Below are 14,851 nucleotides of genomic sequence, written 5' to 3' on the forward strand. Positions count from 1 at the left end.
TCTCTGTCATTGGAAGCCTCTAGTAAATATCCCTTTCCATCTTTTTCTCTTGTTCTCCAGTGATCCGTGCCAAGGTGGTCGGGAAGAAGCTGGTGAAGGAGGGACCCTTTGGGACGCTGATTTACACCATCAAGCAGATGAAGGTGAGCGAGGTTGGCCCTCTGAGAGGGGTCTGCCCTTCCTTAAGCACAGCTCTGGCTTTTGTTTGTAGCCCTAACCCACCATCTTTCTGGAGGTGCAAAGATAATGTCAGGGAGTGTCGGTGCCGTCCTCCCCTTCAGGCTGAGTATCTCTCAAGCCTGAGAAGGGTGGCGTCATGGAAAGAATATTCAGCTGGGAATTCATAGATCTGGCTCAGCTGCTAATGAATGAACTGTGTGACCACAGATAGCCTGGTGCTTTAGAGGGAAGGACTTGGGAGTCAGAAGAACTGAGTTAGAATCCTGCCTCAGACTATGTGCTGCACATGGGAACTCAACCCATATCTACGGACACTCACTTTATGTCTTCGATCTCTGGACAGCTGTCTATGACCAAAATCAGAGAAGGTGCCAGACCTGCATTGCTAGAGGGAGTTTCTTTGTCCGAGGGTTCCCCGTGCCAGTGAAATCAGTGGTCTAGATCCTTTCTCATGCCCATGAAGGGCTTTTATTCCACATTCTATGTACTTAGCACATACTAAAACTTACTTGTATTTTACTCTTAAAATTGTTTATTTTTTACATTCATTAAAATTTTTTTTGAGTTCCAGTTCTCTCACTCCCACCCTTTGAGAAGGCAAACAATATGAGTCAGTGCGAAATCACGTAAAACATATTTCTGTAGTAGCCTTGCTGTACAAAAAAAAACAGAGAAAATGAGAGATTTTGTCTTCAGCGTACATTCTCTGTCTGGAGGTGGGGAGCGTTTTTTTCATCATGAATCTTTCAGAATTGTCTTGGATCAGAGTAGCTAAGGTGAGGCTTACTTTTAAATGCTTTTTCACTGGTTTATTCATTCTAAGAGGTAGTTACCATTATCGGCTGACTTTGTCAGAGTGGACGGCTGTCAGTTTCCTGTAGGGCAAGGTCTGCATCACCCTTTGTAGCCTGGATCTTTATGTGCTAAATGAATTAACACAAGTGAAAGACTTTGTAAACCTCAAAGTACTGTATAAATGCTGGCCATTATTATTATTAGATGCATGTATGTGTATATGTATATGTGTGCACATAATATAGACACGTACACTTTTTTTTTGCTCTGCATCCCAGATTTCATCATTGTAGGAACTCTCAGGGTAAAACTTCCCTCTACTTCTTCAAATCAGCAACCTCTCTGTAGCTTGTGGTCATAAACAGTTGTCTGGGGACACTGAGAGGTTGGGGAACTTTGTGGTCACAGTAATGAATCAGAGGTAGGACTTGAACTTAGGGCTTCTTGACCCCAAGGCGGAAGGCCCTCCATCTACTCTACCACTTTGGCATTTCTTCACACCCACAGACAGGAGGTTTAAAAGTGGCTGGTGAATGAATGAAAAAACAGCTAGGCTTTGAGTTGGCTAAATCTTGAAGGATTTAGATTTGGGGGGTAGGGGTGGGGTGGGTGAGCCATTGTCAGAAGGACTCCCTTCTCTGTGTTGGGTCTTTGTGAATGCCCTGGTGTCCTAAGTGGCTGGATGGGGACACCCCTGCATTGCATTCCTCTCCTATGTTCAGATTTCATGTAACCTGCCTCTTCAAATTTTATTTTTTTGAATTTCTGAACATACCCATTGACCTCTTGTTATGCAATATTAAAAATCCGCCCTGGATTGCTTCCCTTGGCCCGGGCAGCCCTGTCTCGAGACTAGTTTATATCTTTGTAGAAGGCGGCAGTGATGAGGGAGTGCCGGTGGCGGGGCCAGTGTGGGGCAGTTGGGAAACAGCAAGCTGAGTGAGCCGAGCCCCACCTCCCCATCTTTTAAAGGCCTTGGCGGTGGTCATAGCAAATCTAAAACAGATTAGACAAAGCAGAGGGTCAGAAAGTGCCTGCTCCATAACAATCTTGTTTTATGAGGTGCTCCTGCGCCAGCAGCATTGCTGTGGGGGGAGAGCTGGGATGAAGCTTCCCTGGGCTCCTGGGACCAGACTGGCCACAGAGCCTTCCAGGGATATGGCATGCCCTTCCCTGCTTTGGGGGCCTTAAAAACGGGGTGCCCTACACTGGGGGAGAGACTTAGGCTCTCTGTGGGCTGGTCCCTGAGTGAATCTGCACAACAGCAAAATCCAAGGGTCAATCTTCCTGGAAAGCCTGAGGTCAGAGATTCCTGCTGGGAGTACCCTTTTAGAGCCTAGCACAGTGACTGGAACACAGTCGGTGCTTAATAAATACTTGTGGCTAAATACACCGACATCGCACTGGGAAAGCTGACAAAAAGGGGTAAAAAACAAATGTTGGAGCAGCCATGGGAAACCAGGCACTTTAATTCTGTTGGTGGAGCTGTGAATTGGTCTAGCTGTTCTGGAAAACAATTTGGAACTATGCCCAGAAAGTTACTCAATTGATCAGCGAATGTGTGGAGGGAATACTCATACCCTCTCATCAATTGAGAAGATGGAGCTGGGGTTCTTCATCTAGGTTTCATGGACCCCTTTGGTGAGTTGAGCGGGTCTCTGGACTCCTTCTGAGAGTGGTGTTTTTAAATGCATTAAACAAAATACATAGGATCACAAAGGAAACCAATTCTCTTAAAATACATTTAGCAGGGCAAGTAGGTGGCATACTGGAAGACCTGAGTTCAAATCCGGCCTCAGACTTACTAGCTGTGTGACCCTGGGCAGGTCACTTAACCTTGATTGCCTACCCCCAGCCAAAAAAAATATAGTTAGCAAAAATAATTTTTGCAAAACAGACTCCAGGTCAAGAACCCCTGGATAGAGTATTGGACTTCCAACCCATGTCAACTACTTCATTGCTTTGTGACACTGGTCAAGTTACTTTGTTTTTGGCCTCAGTTTCCTTTTCTGTAAAAGAGATAATAACACCTTGTACCTCGGCCAGTTGTAATGAGGCTCACATGAGAGAATGTAACTGATGGAGCCTGGCCTAGGATTTCATAGGCATAGGGAACTCCCAGAAGAGGAAAACTCCTTTTACCGATGCAGAAAAGCACCTGTTCTGCATCTTATAGTCTTGGAGAGTTGTTTAGACAACTTCAGACATCAAGTGACTTGCCCAGGGTCATACATTAGTCTGTGTCTAGAGCAGTACTTGGTATTTTAAGACTCTACTGTTCCATGATTCCTCTTAATGCATGTGAGGTGCTTTGTAACTATTACAGCACTGCATAAATGTTGCGTGTTGTTATTCTTCTGTCTAGGCTTTGAGTTCCTCAGTTTAAGATCCTTCCCGAGTGGGGTGGACCTCCCCTTGCATTAATAGAATTCTGCGCATATCTGCAAACTTTTAGCCTTGGTCAGGATGGCAGTGTGTGTCCGAGGTGGGGCTTTAGCTGGGGCATTCTCCACTCTAAGACTGTTCTTCTCCCGTTATTGTCCTGTATTGGGGTGTTTAATACCTTATTAGCCTGATCTCGGAGGCTTCTCCTAATGAGGTTTTCACTGCCCTCAAATTAGAGAAGGCTCACAGCTCAATTTGGAATCAACAGAGAAAGGAAATCTGTCTTCCTCTTCCCCATCCTGTTTCCACCTGCTCTTCTCCTGGGTTACTTCATCATTTAAAGAGCATGAGATAATCTGGTACTCGCTGACCTAGAATCCTCCAGCGCCAGAGTGACTGTGGGTAAGCCTCTTCCCCCTCATCTGGAAAATGAGTGGGTGGGCTTAGGTGACTTCTGGGGTCTCTTCTAGCCCTAAATCTAGGCACTGGGTTTGAATCTTGCCTCTGCCACTCACTGTCCTATACCTTGGATGCCCTCTCTGGGTCTCAGTTTCCTCATTTGTAAAATGAAGCCATTCAGTGACTTCTAAGGTCCCTTCTAGTATTAGTAGGGAATGAACAGGGTTTGACTCTGGCCCACTCTCCAGCCACTTAGCACTTCCTCTGTGACATCTTGCCAAGGGTGTATCAGAAAAAAACATAGTGTAAGGGAGAGGAGAGACAAGTCCCACGTGTGTGTTGGCAGGAACTTGGGACCTGTCTGCAATCGCTTTGTTCCATGGGATTAGTGAGCCTGCCCCAGAGTTGGCCGGGGTGATGGAGGGCTCCCTCCCATCAGGATCAACGGAAGACTGAATGCAGGACAGAATGTCCACACTTTCTGTTTCTGACGAGAGGGTGGCCTTGACACCTCCCTGAGTGGAAATAGCAGAGACGGTTTCTCCAGGAACCCTCGGTCTTCCAGCCTCGTTCTGAAGTCAGGGGGCTGGGGCTTTTAGTCTACCTCCATTGCTTAATCTGGGCATGACCCTGGAGCAGCGACACCTCCCCTGGGTCTCTGTTGCCTTATTTGGGCTAGATGGTCTCTGAGTCTCTTCCAGGTCCAGATCTCTGACCCTAAGTCACGTAGACTCCCCTGGTCTCTGTTTCTTCATCTGTAAAACTGGTTTAGGTTTAGATGGTCTGGGAGGTGCCTTCCCAACCCACTCTAGATCAGTGGTCCTCAATGTCTGTAATGAGACCGTCATCCTGGAAAGGGCAGATGATGTCTAAGTGGAAAGGTCAAGAATTTGGGGAAATGAGGTTGACTCTGAAACCCAACCTGGAGATGAGTTGTGTCTAAATCATGAGGGTTCCTGGGGTAGGTGAGAGTGACGGCCAACCGGAGGTGCAGCCCTAATCGGCCCAAGCTTTTATCTCTCTCGGCAAGACCGTGAGAAAGCTGTCCCCTTGGCCGGGAGCTGTTGTCCTCGTTCTGTGGAAAAGTCTCTTGGGCCTTTGGTTGTGGGAGGGGCTGCACGTGTGAGACAATGTGTCCAGCCTGGACTGTGGGGCTGTCCCAAGGAGCAGGACACTGACTCATGCATTTCACCCTGACCTTGGACAGGAAGGACCCCTGGGCTAATCTGTTTGGCTCTAGCCGTGCCTGCTTCCTTCCTTCATCATCTCGATTCTGGCAAATACATAATTGGCGTGGGGCGGTGGGAGGGAGGAAGAAAGGGGAGTCTCTTTTGAACCTTGGGCTCATGGCGTTTCTCCTGCGAAGCCCTCCCCAGCTGCCAGGGATTTATCCTGCCCTGGAACTCACATATACCTCTACCGGCTACATCACTCATTGGGCACATTATTCCACGTATAGCTGTGGTCTGTCCCTTCACCTCTCAGCCTCACGTGCCTAATCTAAAAATGGTGCCAGTGATGACTTGTGCTCCCTACCTTTCAGGACCCTTGCAGGTAGGGGCTCTGGAAACATAATCCCCTGGAGGCAGGGTCAGTGTCTTCTACTTCTTCTCACAAGATGCATGTTCCTTGAAGTCAGGGACTGTTTTATTTTTGGTCTTGTAGCCCTACTACCTTGTGCCTGGAACACATAGTAGGTGCTTAATAAGTGCATATGGATCAAGTTTTCTTCCCAGAATGATTCTCTGCATTTCTCCCTCTCCTGTCTATCTAGGGATTTCATATAGATCTATACATATTTATAACTAAGGACCTCAAAATCCATCCCTTCCCAGTCACTTGGGGTCTCCCTTACCCCCCCTATTCACAGCACCCCTCAAATCATCCCCCTTTCCTTCACTCACAGGGCCAATACCTGGGTTATAACTTCATCTTTTTCACCTGGACTATTCCACCTCACTGTCCTTCCTGCCTCCAACCTCTTCCCCTCTCTACTCCGTCTTCCACACATTTAATTAGATAACGCACTTTCCTCAAACAGTCCTGTGAGGTGTGTCGAATAAGCATTATTCTTGGCATTCCCATTTGACGGGTGAAGGAACTGAGGCTCAAAAAATTCAGTTGAGTTCAACAGGTGCACGTTTTATTGTCAGCCAATTTGAACTCATGAAGGGGACTGTAAGCTCCTTGAGGGCGGTGTCTGGCACACAGCACTTAAATCCTTTGTGATTTGACTTGTCCCAGGTCCTACAGTGAGTGAGATAGCAAGACCAAGGTAGGACTCAAACCTAGTTTTTTGCAATATAGATTTTATTGTTTTGTTTTCCTAGTAATATCTAATGGAAGTGGCATGTCAGAGTTTGGCTACATTTCCCAGGTGTAAAGTAGGGCTAAGGTGGGCGGGGGGGAGCATTAGGCTGAAGCCTAAAGTCCCCCTCCCCGAGCTTGAGCAGATCCGCTGCACTTGGTGGGTCCCTGGACCCTCTATCAAGGCCAAAACGCCTCCAGCCCACTGAAACCACAGCTGCAGACAGAGAGGGGAGCATGAAGCTGCTTTTGATGAAACACCCATGAGGTGATGTCTGGTTTGTATTAATTAGCATAAGCAAATTAATAACTCTTGCCAGAAAAACCGGAACAGAGACTTTGTCCTGTTATAAACAACAATTCATTGAAGACCACCATGGGCCATAATGGGAAGGGGATTGGGTAACACCCATAATGCCCTCCTCAGCTCACCCACTAACAAGGTTGTTTTTGCCCTTGGGAACTTGGCCTGGTGGACTCAATGCCCTCCTGCTGCCCCCTCCCCTCTGCCCCTCAGTGGATTTGTAGTTTCTTGTCTGGACCGGATGGGCCAAATTAAGGGAGGATTAGGTACAGGGGGAAGAACATGGATTTCAGCATTTGCCATCTCCTCATCTGTAAAATGCAGAGGCTAGACTCGATGGCCTTGGAAGTCCCTTTTGAGTTTAAATCCTGGGATCCTTCCAACATCTCACACTCACAGCCCTCTCTGTAACCTCACCTGGAGTTCAGGTGAGGCTGGGTCTAGTTTCTGGAGGTGAGCAAGGGCAAGAAGAGGTCGTAAGGTACACTAGGAAGAATTAGATGGCCTGAGTCTGGAGTCTGGCTCCAATCACTTGCTACTTTGGCTGATCTCTTTGTCTCTCTGAGCCTCAGAGGTCCCTTCCAGCTCTGGAGCTATAAAGCTATGATCCCAGTGTATCCCTAAGATTAGAGGTTTGTTGTCTAATGCTTAGTTTGTAAATTCTTCCTCTGGGACATTGAGTTGAGGAGATGGGGCTCTCTGAGTTCTGCCCTCTGGGGCACCAGAGAACAAGTGTAATCTCTCTCCAAGGTAATGCCCTTTCAAATTCTCAAAGACAGCTGAGCACACCCAGTTCCTTCAGCTGATAGTCATGTGGAAGAAACTTGAGGCCCCCCCCACTTTCCTGGGTGCCCTCTTCTGGGTTCTCTTGAGCTTATCCAAAAAGAGCGTGCCCCAAGTGGATCTTGACCACCCAGGCCACACAGCTAGGAAGGTCTTCTGGTGCTGCAATCAGAATTCTTTGTCTTCTGTCTCACCTGACACTCCAATCTACTGTGTCAGCTCCTAAGAATTACATACACAGTGATTCAGCCCTGAAAATTCACATGTTCCATGGGTGTAACAGGGACTTGACAAATCCAGCTGTTCCTCCCTCTTGTCTCCTTTGGGAATCTACATGTCTGTAAAGGGAGCTGAGGAGCATGGCTACTGTGGGCAGGTGCTTGTGGCCCCTTAACCTGAAACTTGGGGAGGGGTCTGTGGTCAAAGCGGCCCACTTAAGGCATCTTTTTTGTAAGCCATGTGAATGAAGGAAAGGGGATATAGTAAGTCCTTACTGGGGGCAAGGCACTGGGTGATGATTCTGAATCATGGGATCTTGGAGTCCATCTTCCCTAACCTATGCAGGAACAGGAATACCTTTGATGTACTACTCTGCATTTGAATACCTCTAATTATGGGGAACTCAGTACCTCCCACTCACCCGGTTCCACTTTTGGATAGCTCTCATTGTCTCAAAAGATGTTTTTCCTTATCTTAACCTGAAATTTGCCTCTCTGCTCCTTCTATCCACTGTTTCAAAATTCTGGCTTCTAGCCAAGCAGAAAAAGACTAATCCCTCTTCTATGTATCTGAAGAGAGCTTTTCTATCACCCCCCCACCACAGTTAAAAATTCCCCTTTGCTTCAAAGAGTTCTCGCATCACATTTTCTTCAGGTCCCCTTCACCATGCAGGTCATCGCTACCAGTACCCCTCCTATACTGGGGTGCCCATTTTCTTTCTCAGTCAAAGACCATTCAGGCGCTTACTCTCTGCAGGCTCAGAAGAGACGAAGAAAAGCAAAATTACCGTCCCGGTCTTCAAGGAGCTCACATTATTATGGGGAATGGTGGGGGAGACGATACATAAATAACTTGGTGCCTCAAAGGTCCATATAGAGCAAATGGAAGGTGACTTGAGAGGGGAATCCAGAAATGACATTAATGTACAAAAGGTATTAACAAAACTTGTTTAAAATGTTTAAAAATAGAACCTAGAATTGAACACCGTATTTCAGATGTACCTCAGTTTCCTCATCCGGAAAATGAGGGGTTTGGCCCTGAGGGCCCTTGTAGCTCTAGACATGCAATCCCATGGGGTCTGGCCAGGGCTTCCTCTGAGTCCTGTGTTTCCCAAGGAAGCTTCAGATTTCACCAGCTTTAGAATCTACTGTTGCTTCACTGAGTACGTGATCTTTTAAAATCCTGAGATATTTTTGTTTCATAGTGCCAGGCGCTGTGAACAAGGAAAACCACCTGTTTTAATATAGGTTGAAACAAGGGAACTGCATTTTGGGGGTTTGGGAGAGAAGGAATAGGACAGAGAGAAGTAAGGCAGATTAATTAAAGGTGGGGTGAGCTACAGGTGCCGTCAGACTCAGTTGCGGTGTTGGTCAGTTTCGCAAAATTACTTTCTCTTATTTGTGATCACAAGGAATGGCTCTTAAGGGGAGGGGAGAGGGACATATTTGAAAATGAGGAAGATTTATAAAAACAAAACAAAGGCAATAGGGGTTTTTTAACTTTAAAAAAAAAAATAAATGACCACTGTCCTTGCTCCCATCCCCCAAACTACTCCTGTTTTATCCCAAGTCCTGCTGCCAAGCCTGGCATCTAACAGAGACCCCTCTCCCACTTTCCTTTCCCCACAGATGTACAGGGGCTTCAGCAAGATGCCCCATGTGCAGTACATCCACACGGAAGCTTCTGAGAGCCTTTGTGGGCTGAAGTTGGAAGTCAACAAATACCAGTATCTGCTGACAGGTAAAGGTCCAGCTTCAGGCCACCCCATCCCTCTAGGGGCCAACTGTGTGCCGAGGGCCACCTTGGGTGGTTACGGTGTCTGCAGTGGGGAGAACAGGAAGGAGGAATGGCTCACCCGGGAGGATGTGTGGGCTACGGTTCTATAGGATACTCCCCGACAATGCAGGACAGCGGAGAGGGAACTGGGCTTAGACCCAGGAAGACTTGGTTGTGTAATGCTCAGCAGCTCTGTGGACCTCAGTTTACTTATCCGTAAAAGAAGGACATTTGACTTCCCCTAATGTTAACTGTATGATCCTGTAGGGATCATAGATTGACCTCAGTAGGGGACATCAGAGGCTAGCTCATTCAACGCCCTCATTTTCAGTGAGGAAACTGAAAAGTTTCCTGAGAGATAAGTAATCAATTCCCTCTTCGGCTAGAGGCACTGGTTCACTTTTTGGTCTAACAGTACCTGGCTCATTTAGTGATTGCTTAATAAGTGGTTGATGATTGGTTGAAGGCCATCAGCCAGGCTACAGGCGCCACCCAAAGCCTGCATCCTCACCCACCCTGCCCTCCTGACATAAAACCTGTTAGCTGGTTCAGTGCTCTGGTCCCTCCTTAGCTCGATGCCAGGCAGACCCTCTGTTTTCCTTCTCATTCCCCCAGGCCGGGTATACGATGGCAAGATGTACACGGGCCTGTGTAACTTTGTGGAGAGGTGGGACAGGCTCACCCTGTCCCAGCGCAAGGGACTCAATTATCGCTACCACCTGGGCTGTAATTGCAAGGTAAGAGGATAGGAGTGGGGGCGGGGTGATAGGGCAACACAGGGCCGGGGTGGGGGCCTGGATTTGAATCTAGGCTCTGTCCCTCGCTTACCTATATGACCTTGGGTAACTTTTTACATCTTGGTTCCTTCATGTGTGAAATAAATGGCTTGGACTTGGTGGGTTGTGAGGTCCCTTACGGTTCTCCTTGGGCTTTAATCTCCCCTCTCAGTAAGGTGAGGGGATTAGACAGTGGTCAATGAATGACTCCAAAATCCTTTGGGAAGGATGCGAGAGCTGGGAGGGATCTGAGAACACCTAACGTCAGTTATGTAGGTAGTTAGTGATGGAGCGGAAACTAAAACCCAGGTCTCCTCTTTTGATTTCTTGGCCGTGTTTATATTTTGGACTCAAATTCAGAGTCAGGATCAAGACAACCCAGTGATCCTTCTATACCCCTTTGCCCTATGGGATAAGGGATCAGATGCTGGATGAGGAGGACCCGAGTTCAGATCCCACCTGGGATACCACCACTCTCTGCCTCAGTTTCCTCATCTTCAAAATGGTTGGATTCAGTGGCCTCCAAGGTCCCTTCTAGCCACTCACCTGCCTCCACTTGTTTCTATAATTACAGATCAAGTCATGCTATTACCTGCCCTGCTTCGTGACTTCCAAGAACGAGTGTCTCTGGACGGACATGCTCTCCAACTTTGGCTACCCTGGGTACCAGTCCAAGCACTACGCCTGCATCCGGCAGAAGGGCGGCTACTGCAGCTGGTACAGGGGCTGGGCGCCCCCGGACAAAACGATCATCAATGCCACAGATCCCTGAGCTGTCGTCCCTCCCCTTTCCCCTTCCCTCCCTCTTCAGGCTGAGCTTCCCTCGGACACTAACTCTTACCAGACGATGACAATGAAATTAGTGCCTGTTTTCTCGCCAGTTTAGCACTTCGAACACTTAAAAGGAAAAGTCTATGCCGTCATACTGAGTTTATTTTTAATCACTTTTCCCTCCCCTCCCCCCTTCTTTTTGGCTTTGACATCACCTGTTTCCACCTGGGGAAATCTATGATGGCTTGCCAGAAATGAACAAGGAGAGCAAACTTCTTTTATCGGCGTCTATATAATCTATATTTTTTTAGGAAAACAAAAATCTAAAAACTATCCCGGTGGGCATTGTAATCCCCTCTGTCCCTTCCCTTATCCCCTCCCTCTTTATCCCCAGTGCACAAATGATATACAGACAAGGCATTTTCTGAAGGGAGGAGAGCGATAGGATGGGCCAAGACCAGCAAGGAAACAAATCCCAAGGCATGTGGGGAATTTTAAACCATGAGGAGATGGGATGGGATCCCCTAACGGCCTCTTGGAACTCTTTGTCTGCATGCACGCCTGAGAGCGTGATATGAAGGGGAGGTGGGCATGTTTGTGTGCATCCCAGCCCCCCTGCAGATCCTCCCCCAGATGGAGGTGCTCTCCCTAGACTGCACAGTTTCATTGGTGCAGAGCCAGGAGAAAAATGTGCCTGCCTCTTAACAGCAGACCAGGTGAAAGGCTGAGAGCCCCAAAAAGTGCTCGGAGAAACTCTGTGGTCTCTGTTTGGCAGGGAGCTTATCATGTACATTTAAGAAATACATACACACAACTCTTAGCTAGAGTCCTCTAGAATGTTGCTTAGAGAACACCATTGCCAAATAGCTTTTAGCTCAAAGGGGGAGGGGGGAATGTATTAGGTGCACATATACCTATAGCCACACAGAGGGATAATCTAAGTTTTTACAGGACACAGAATTACATTCAATGCTGTTGAAATCCTCTTTCTCCCTGCCTTTTTTGTTTTGACATTCCAAGTTGTTGGCTTTTGATATTAAAATTTTCAACTCCTGAGAACTCCAGGGCAGAAGCCCAGAGCATTAAGAACCTCTCCTCCCTCCTCCAAAGCTGGTGGCCTCAACATGGCACCCGGGGCACGGAGATGAGAAAGGTAGGGGTGGAGTGAGTGCAGATGGAGAGAGGATGGAATCTGCCTCTCACCTAATGGAATGGCCATCCCCTCACTGCTTCCAGAAATGGCCGGATTGTACAGTGGCTCCTTTCCCAGCTTCCTGCTGCTGGACCCCATGGCCTACAGTTCGCTTCTTCCTTGTCCCCACAGCATAGCAAGTGGTGTTACACATTAAGAGAGGTTGATTTTGCTGTTTGCTGGAGGGCTTTTTGTTGTCTTTTGATTTTTTTAAAGAAAACTATAATATAAATTCTCTTATTAAATAAAGTTATTTTAAGTTTTAATGTTGATAAATAGGAAATACTGAGAAAATGGTTGATGATGTGCATTTTGCAGAGTTTTGGGGGTGGTGACATTTAACACAAGATTTTCTTTTTTTTTTTAAAGATTATAGTTATTTATCAAACATGATTTCGAACCTTCAGTTCATTCCACTTTAGGAAACAGAGCTGCTCCGCTTTTTGGTTTGGTTTTGGATTTTAAATCACCAACATAATACTTCTGCATGTACATATACACACACATACCCCAAACCCTGAAAAAGGCATTTGAAATAACCCTAGTTTATATGCATCCTTTATCCTCAGTACCCTTATTCCACCTTCCAGTCTTTCTGACCTGGAGAGCAGCAGCTTGGAGGGAATCGATGTAGATGAGGTGGTGACCAGACTGCTGGAGACAACAGTGGTGCCCACGAATGACTAAGGCTAGCTGGCCATCGGTTCTTGTTACCTCAAGCTAGAGTATTTAGCTTTTTTGTAGCCCCCCCAGGGCCAGCCTATTGGGTATCCTGAACTCCAGTTTCCTTGAGGCATGAGTGTTGCCTTCTTTAGAAGGTAGCCAATTATATTGGCCACTGGCCATCTTGGGTGATCTTCAGAGGCCCCCTCATGGTAATTTAGAGACTCAAACTAAGACCTTAAAAAAAAAAAGCAAATGCTGGATGGCCTCCAGGGAACACAGAAGCGATGGTAGGAGGGAATCCACCTCTCTTTCTACCAGCTCCAGGGCAGAGACAGGGGAGGGTCTTGGCAAAAAAAAAAAAAAAAAAAAAAGAAAAAATTCTCTTGTGTAATGTCCAAGGGTGATTACTGAGCTTGCTATAAACTACAGCTTTGTTGACTATACCTGTTCACTTAATGTTTAATTCAAGGTCATTTATGTAGCTGAGACATCTCACTACTTCAAATTATTGTTAATTTTTTGTTTTGGTTTGCTAAGTTCTGTGTTGTATGTAGGTTGTAATATCTGCGCAATTTTTTTTTCAAAGCAAAACTAGACTCTTCCCCTCCCCCCCACATGCCACCAAATTTTGTTAATATTTTGAAAGTTAAAACATTTGAAGTGTAGATAGCCAGACTGGCAAAATGTGGTTGATTAGAGAGTAAATAACTCTTTGCTTCCATTGGAAGAAGTGACATTTGACTTGGGCATGCCCTTGGGTGGCAAGAATTTTCCTGGTGGAAGAGAGAACAAGTCAGGGCAAAAAAAGTTGCGTGACTGGTAAAAACACGGGAGAAAGACTTGTCCTATGGATGTAAAAATAAATCTTTAGAAGGGGGATGAGGGTAGCTCTGGATTGAGCTTTTTCCTCTGACAAGCCAAGTCTGGCATCAAAAGTTTGACTGTCTTGGCCTTCTCTTTCACTCCCAAACCTACCTATTAGCAATACCTGGGTCCTGACAGACCAGGAATTTGACTTCAAATGCACTCCTCCTACTTGGCCAGGTGATGCTTTTTCCCCTCATCCCTAACACCAAACCGCAACCATGGTGGCACTAGAGATATCAGTTCAAGATCCTCATGAGCTCACTTTCCATGATTCTTGGGAAAGGACAAATTGGATTGGGGGAGGGGAACTAGAAGCCAACAGCCAATTGGAAACATACTTCCCAACAGACACAAGAGCCTGGCCTCTTTGGAATGATTTGTTTTCTGATTGTAACATGACAGTGGTGGCTCCAGTCTGTCATCTCTTACCATCCCTACGTTCTCCCCACCTCATGCATGGATATAGACCATTGACTCTGGCAGTGGTGATGGGAAGGTGGAGTCAGTTACCATAGGGTAGTGCCTAAGAGTTTCACTGCTGGCTGCGTCTTTAAAAAAGAGACAAAGGTCATTGGAGTAGCTGGAAGGGAGCCGGAAGTCAAAGTACGCATGGCTTTGGCCAAAAGAAAGAGTGACGGGGGAGTTGAGCAGACATAGAGTTTAGAGCTGGAAGGTCATCTCGTTCAATCCTCTCTCCTTTTACAGATGAGGAAACTGAGGCCCAGGAAAGTTGAGTGATTTCCTCAAGGTTACACAGGGAATAAGCGACAAAGCAGGGATTCAAACTCAGGCCCTCTGATGCTGAATCCAGCCCTATTTCTGCTACACAGACATCAACAGCTTTTAAATTAGATTCCCCCCACCCTGGTCAAGAGAAAGAGCATGAGATGGAGGGAGCAGATTCTCTGGCACTGATTAAGCCTTCAGAGAATGACCTGAATGAGCTTGTGGCGTCCACAGGCATCTAAACTGTCTCCAACCCTTCTGTGTAGGCAGTCTGCCGTCCTTGTGTTATGGGAGGGAAAACCACCAGGAGAAAACCTTGTCTGGAAGGAATGTATTTGTCGCTAAATTTTGTAGCACTGTTTACAGTTTTCCTCCATGTTATTTATGAATTTTATATTCCGTGAATGTATATTGTCTTGTAAGGTCATGTGGCATAATGTTCACTTTTTATAGTGTGTCCTTTATTCTAAATAGTAAAGTGGTTTTATCTCTATCACAAACACTATCTGGTCTCCCTTTTGTGGTGTGTGTGTGTGTGTGTGTGTGTCTGTACGCCCCTTGCTCTCTAATTCCTTCCCATCCAGTGGAACATATAGAAGTGGAGACTTAGGGAGCTATATTGCTATTGTCCAGAGAAGTGACTTTGCAGCAAACTCACAGGGATTGTCTGAACCTCATCTAATCTGCAATGAGGCGGATATAATC

The 14,851-nt window shown here is 46.6% G+C and overlaps 1 protein-coding gene across 1 annotated transcript in view; it reads left to right on the forward strand.

The window, feature by feature from the left end:
- Positions 1-14,651, forward strand: part of TIMP3 (TIMP metallopeptidase inhibitor 3) — a 60,056-nt gene extending 45,405 nt beyond the window's left edge. Inside the window, exons 2-5 of the mRNA XM_036759480.1 lie at positions 61-143; positions 9,001-9,112; positions 9,764-9,885; positions 10,499-14,651. Of these exons, the coding sequence (XP_036615375.1) occupies positions 61-143; positions 9,001-9,112; positions 9,764-9,885; positions 10,499-10,696 (515 nt within the window). The 3' untranslated portion in view covers positions 10,697-14,651. The remainder of the gene's footprint in view (positions 1-60; positions 144-9,000; positions 9,113-9,763; positions 9,886-10,498) is intronic.
- The last annotated feature ends 200 nt before the right edge of the window (positions 14,652-14,851 follow it).

This window comes from Trichosurus vulpecula, chromosome 5 (assembly GCF_011100635.1).
Source record: "Trichosurus vulpecula isolate mTriVul1 chromosome 5, mTriVul1.pri, whole genome shotgun sequence".
Lineage (NCBI taxonomy): Eukaryota > Metazoa > Chordata > Mammalia > Diprotodontia > Phalangeridae > Trichosurus > Trichosurus vulpecula.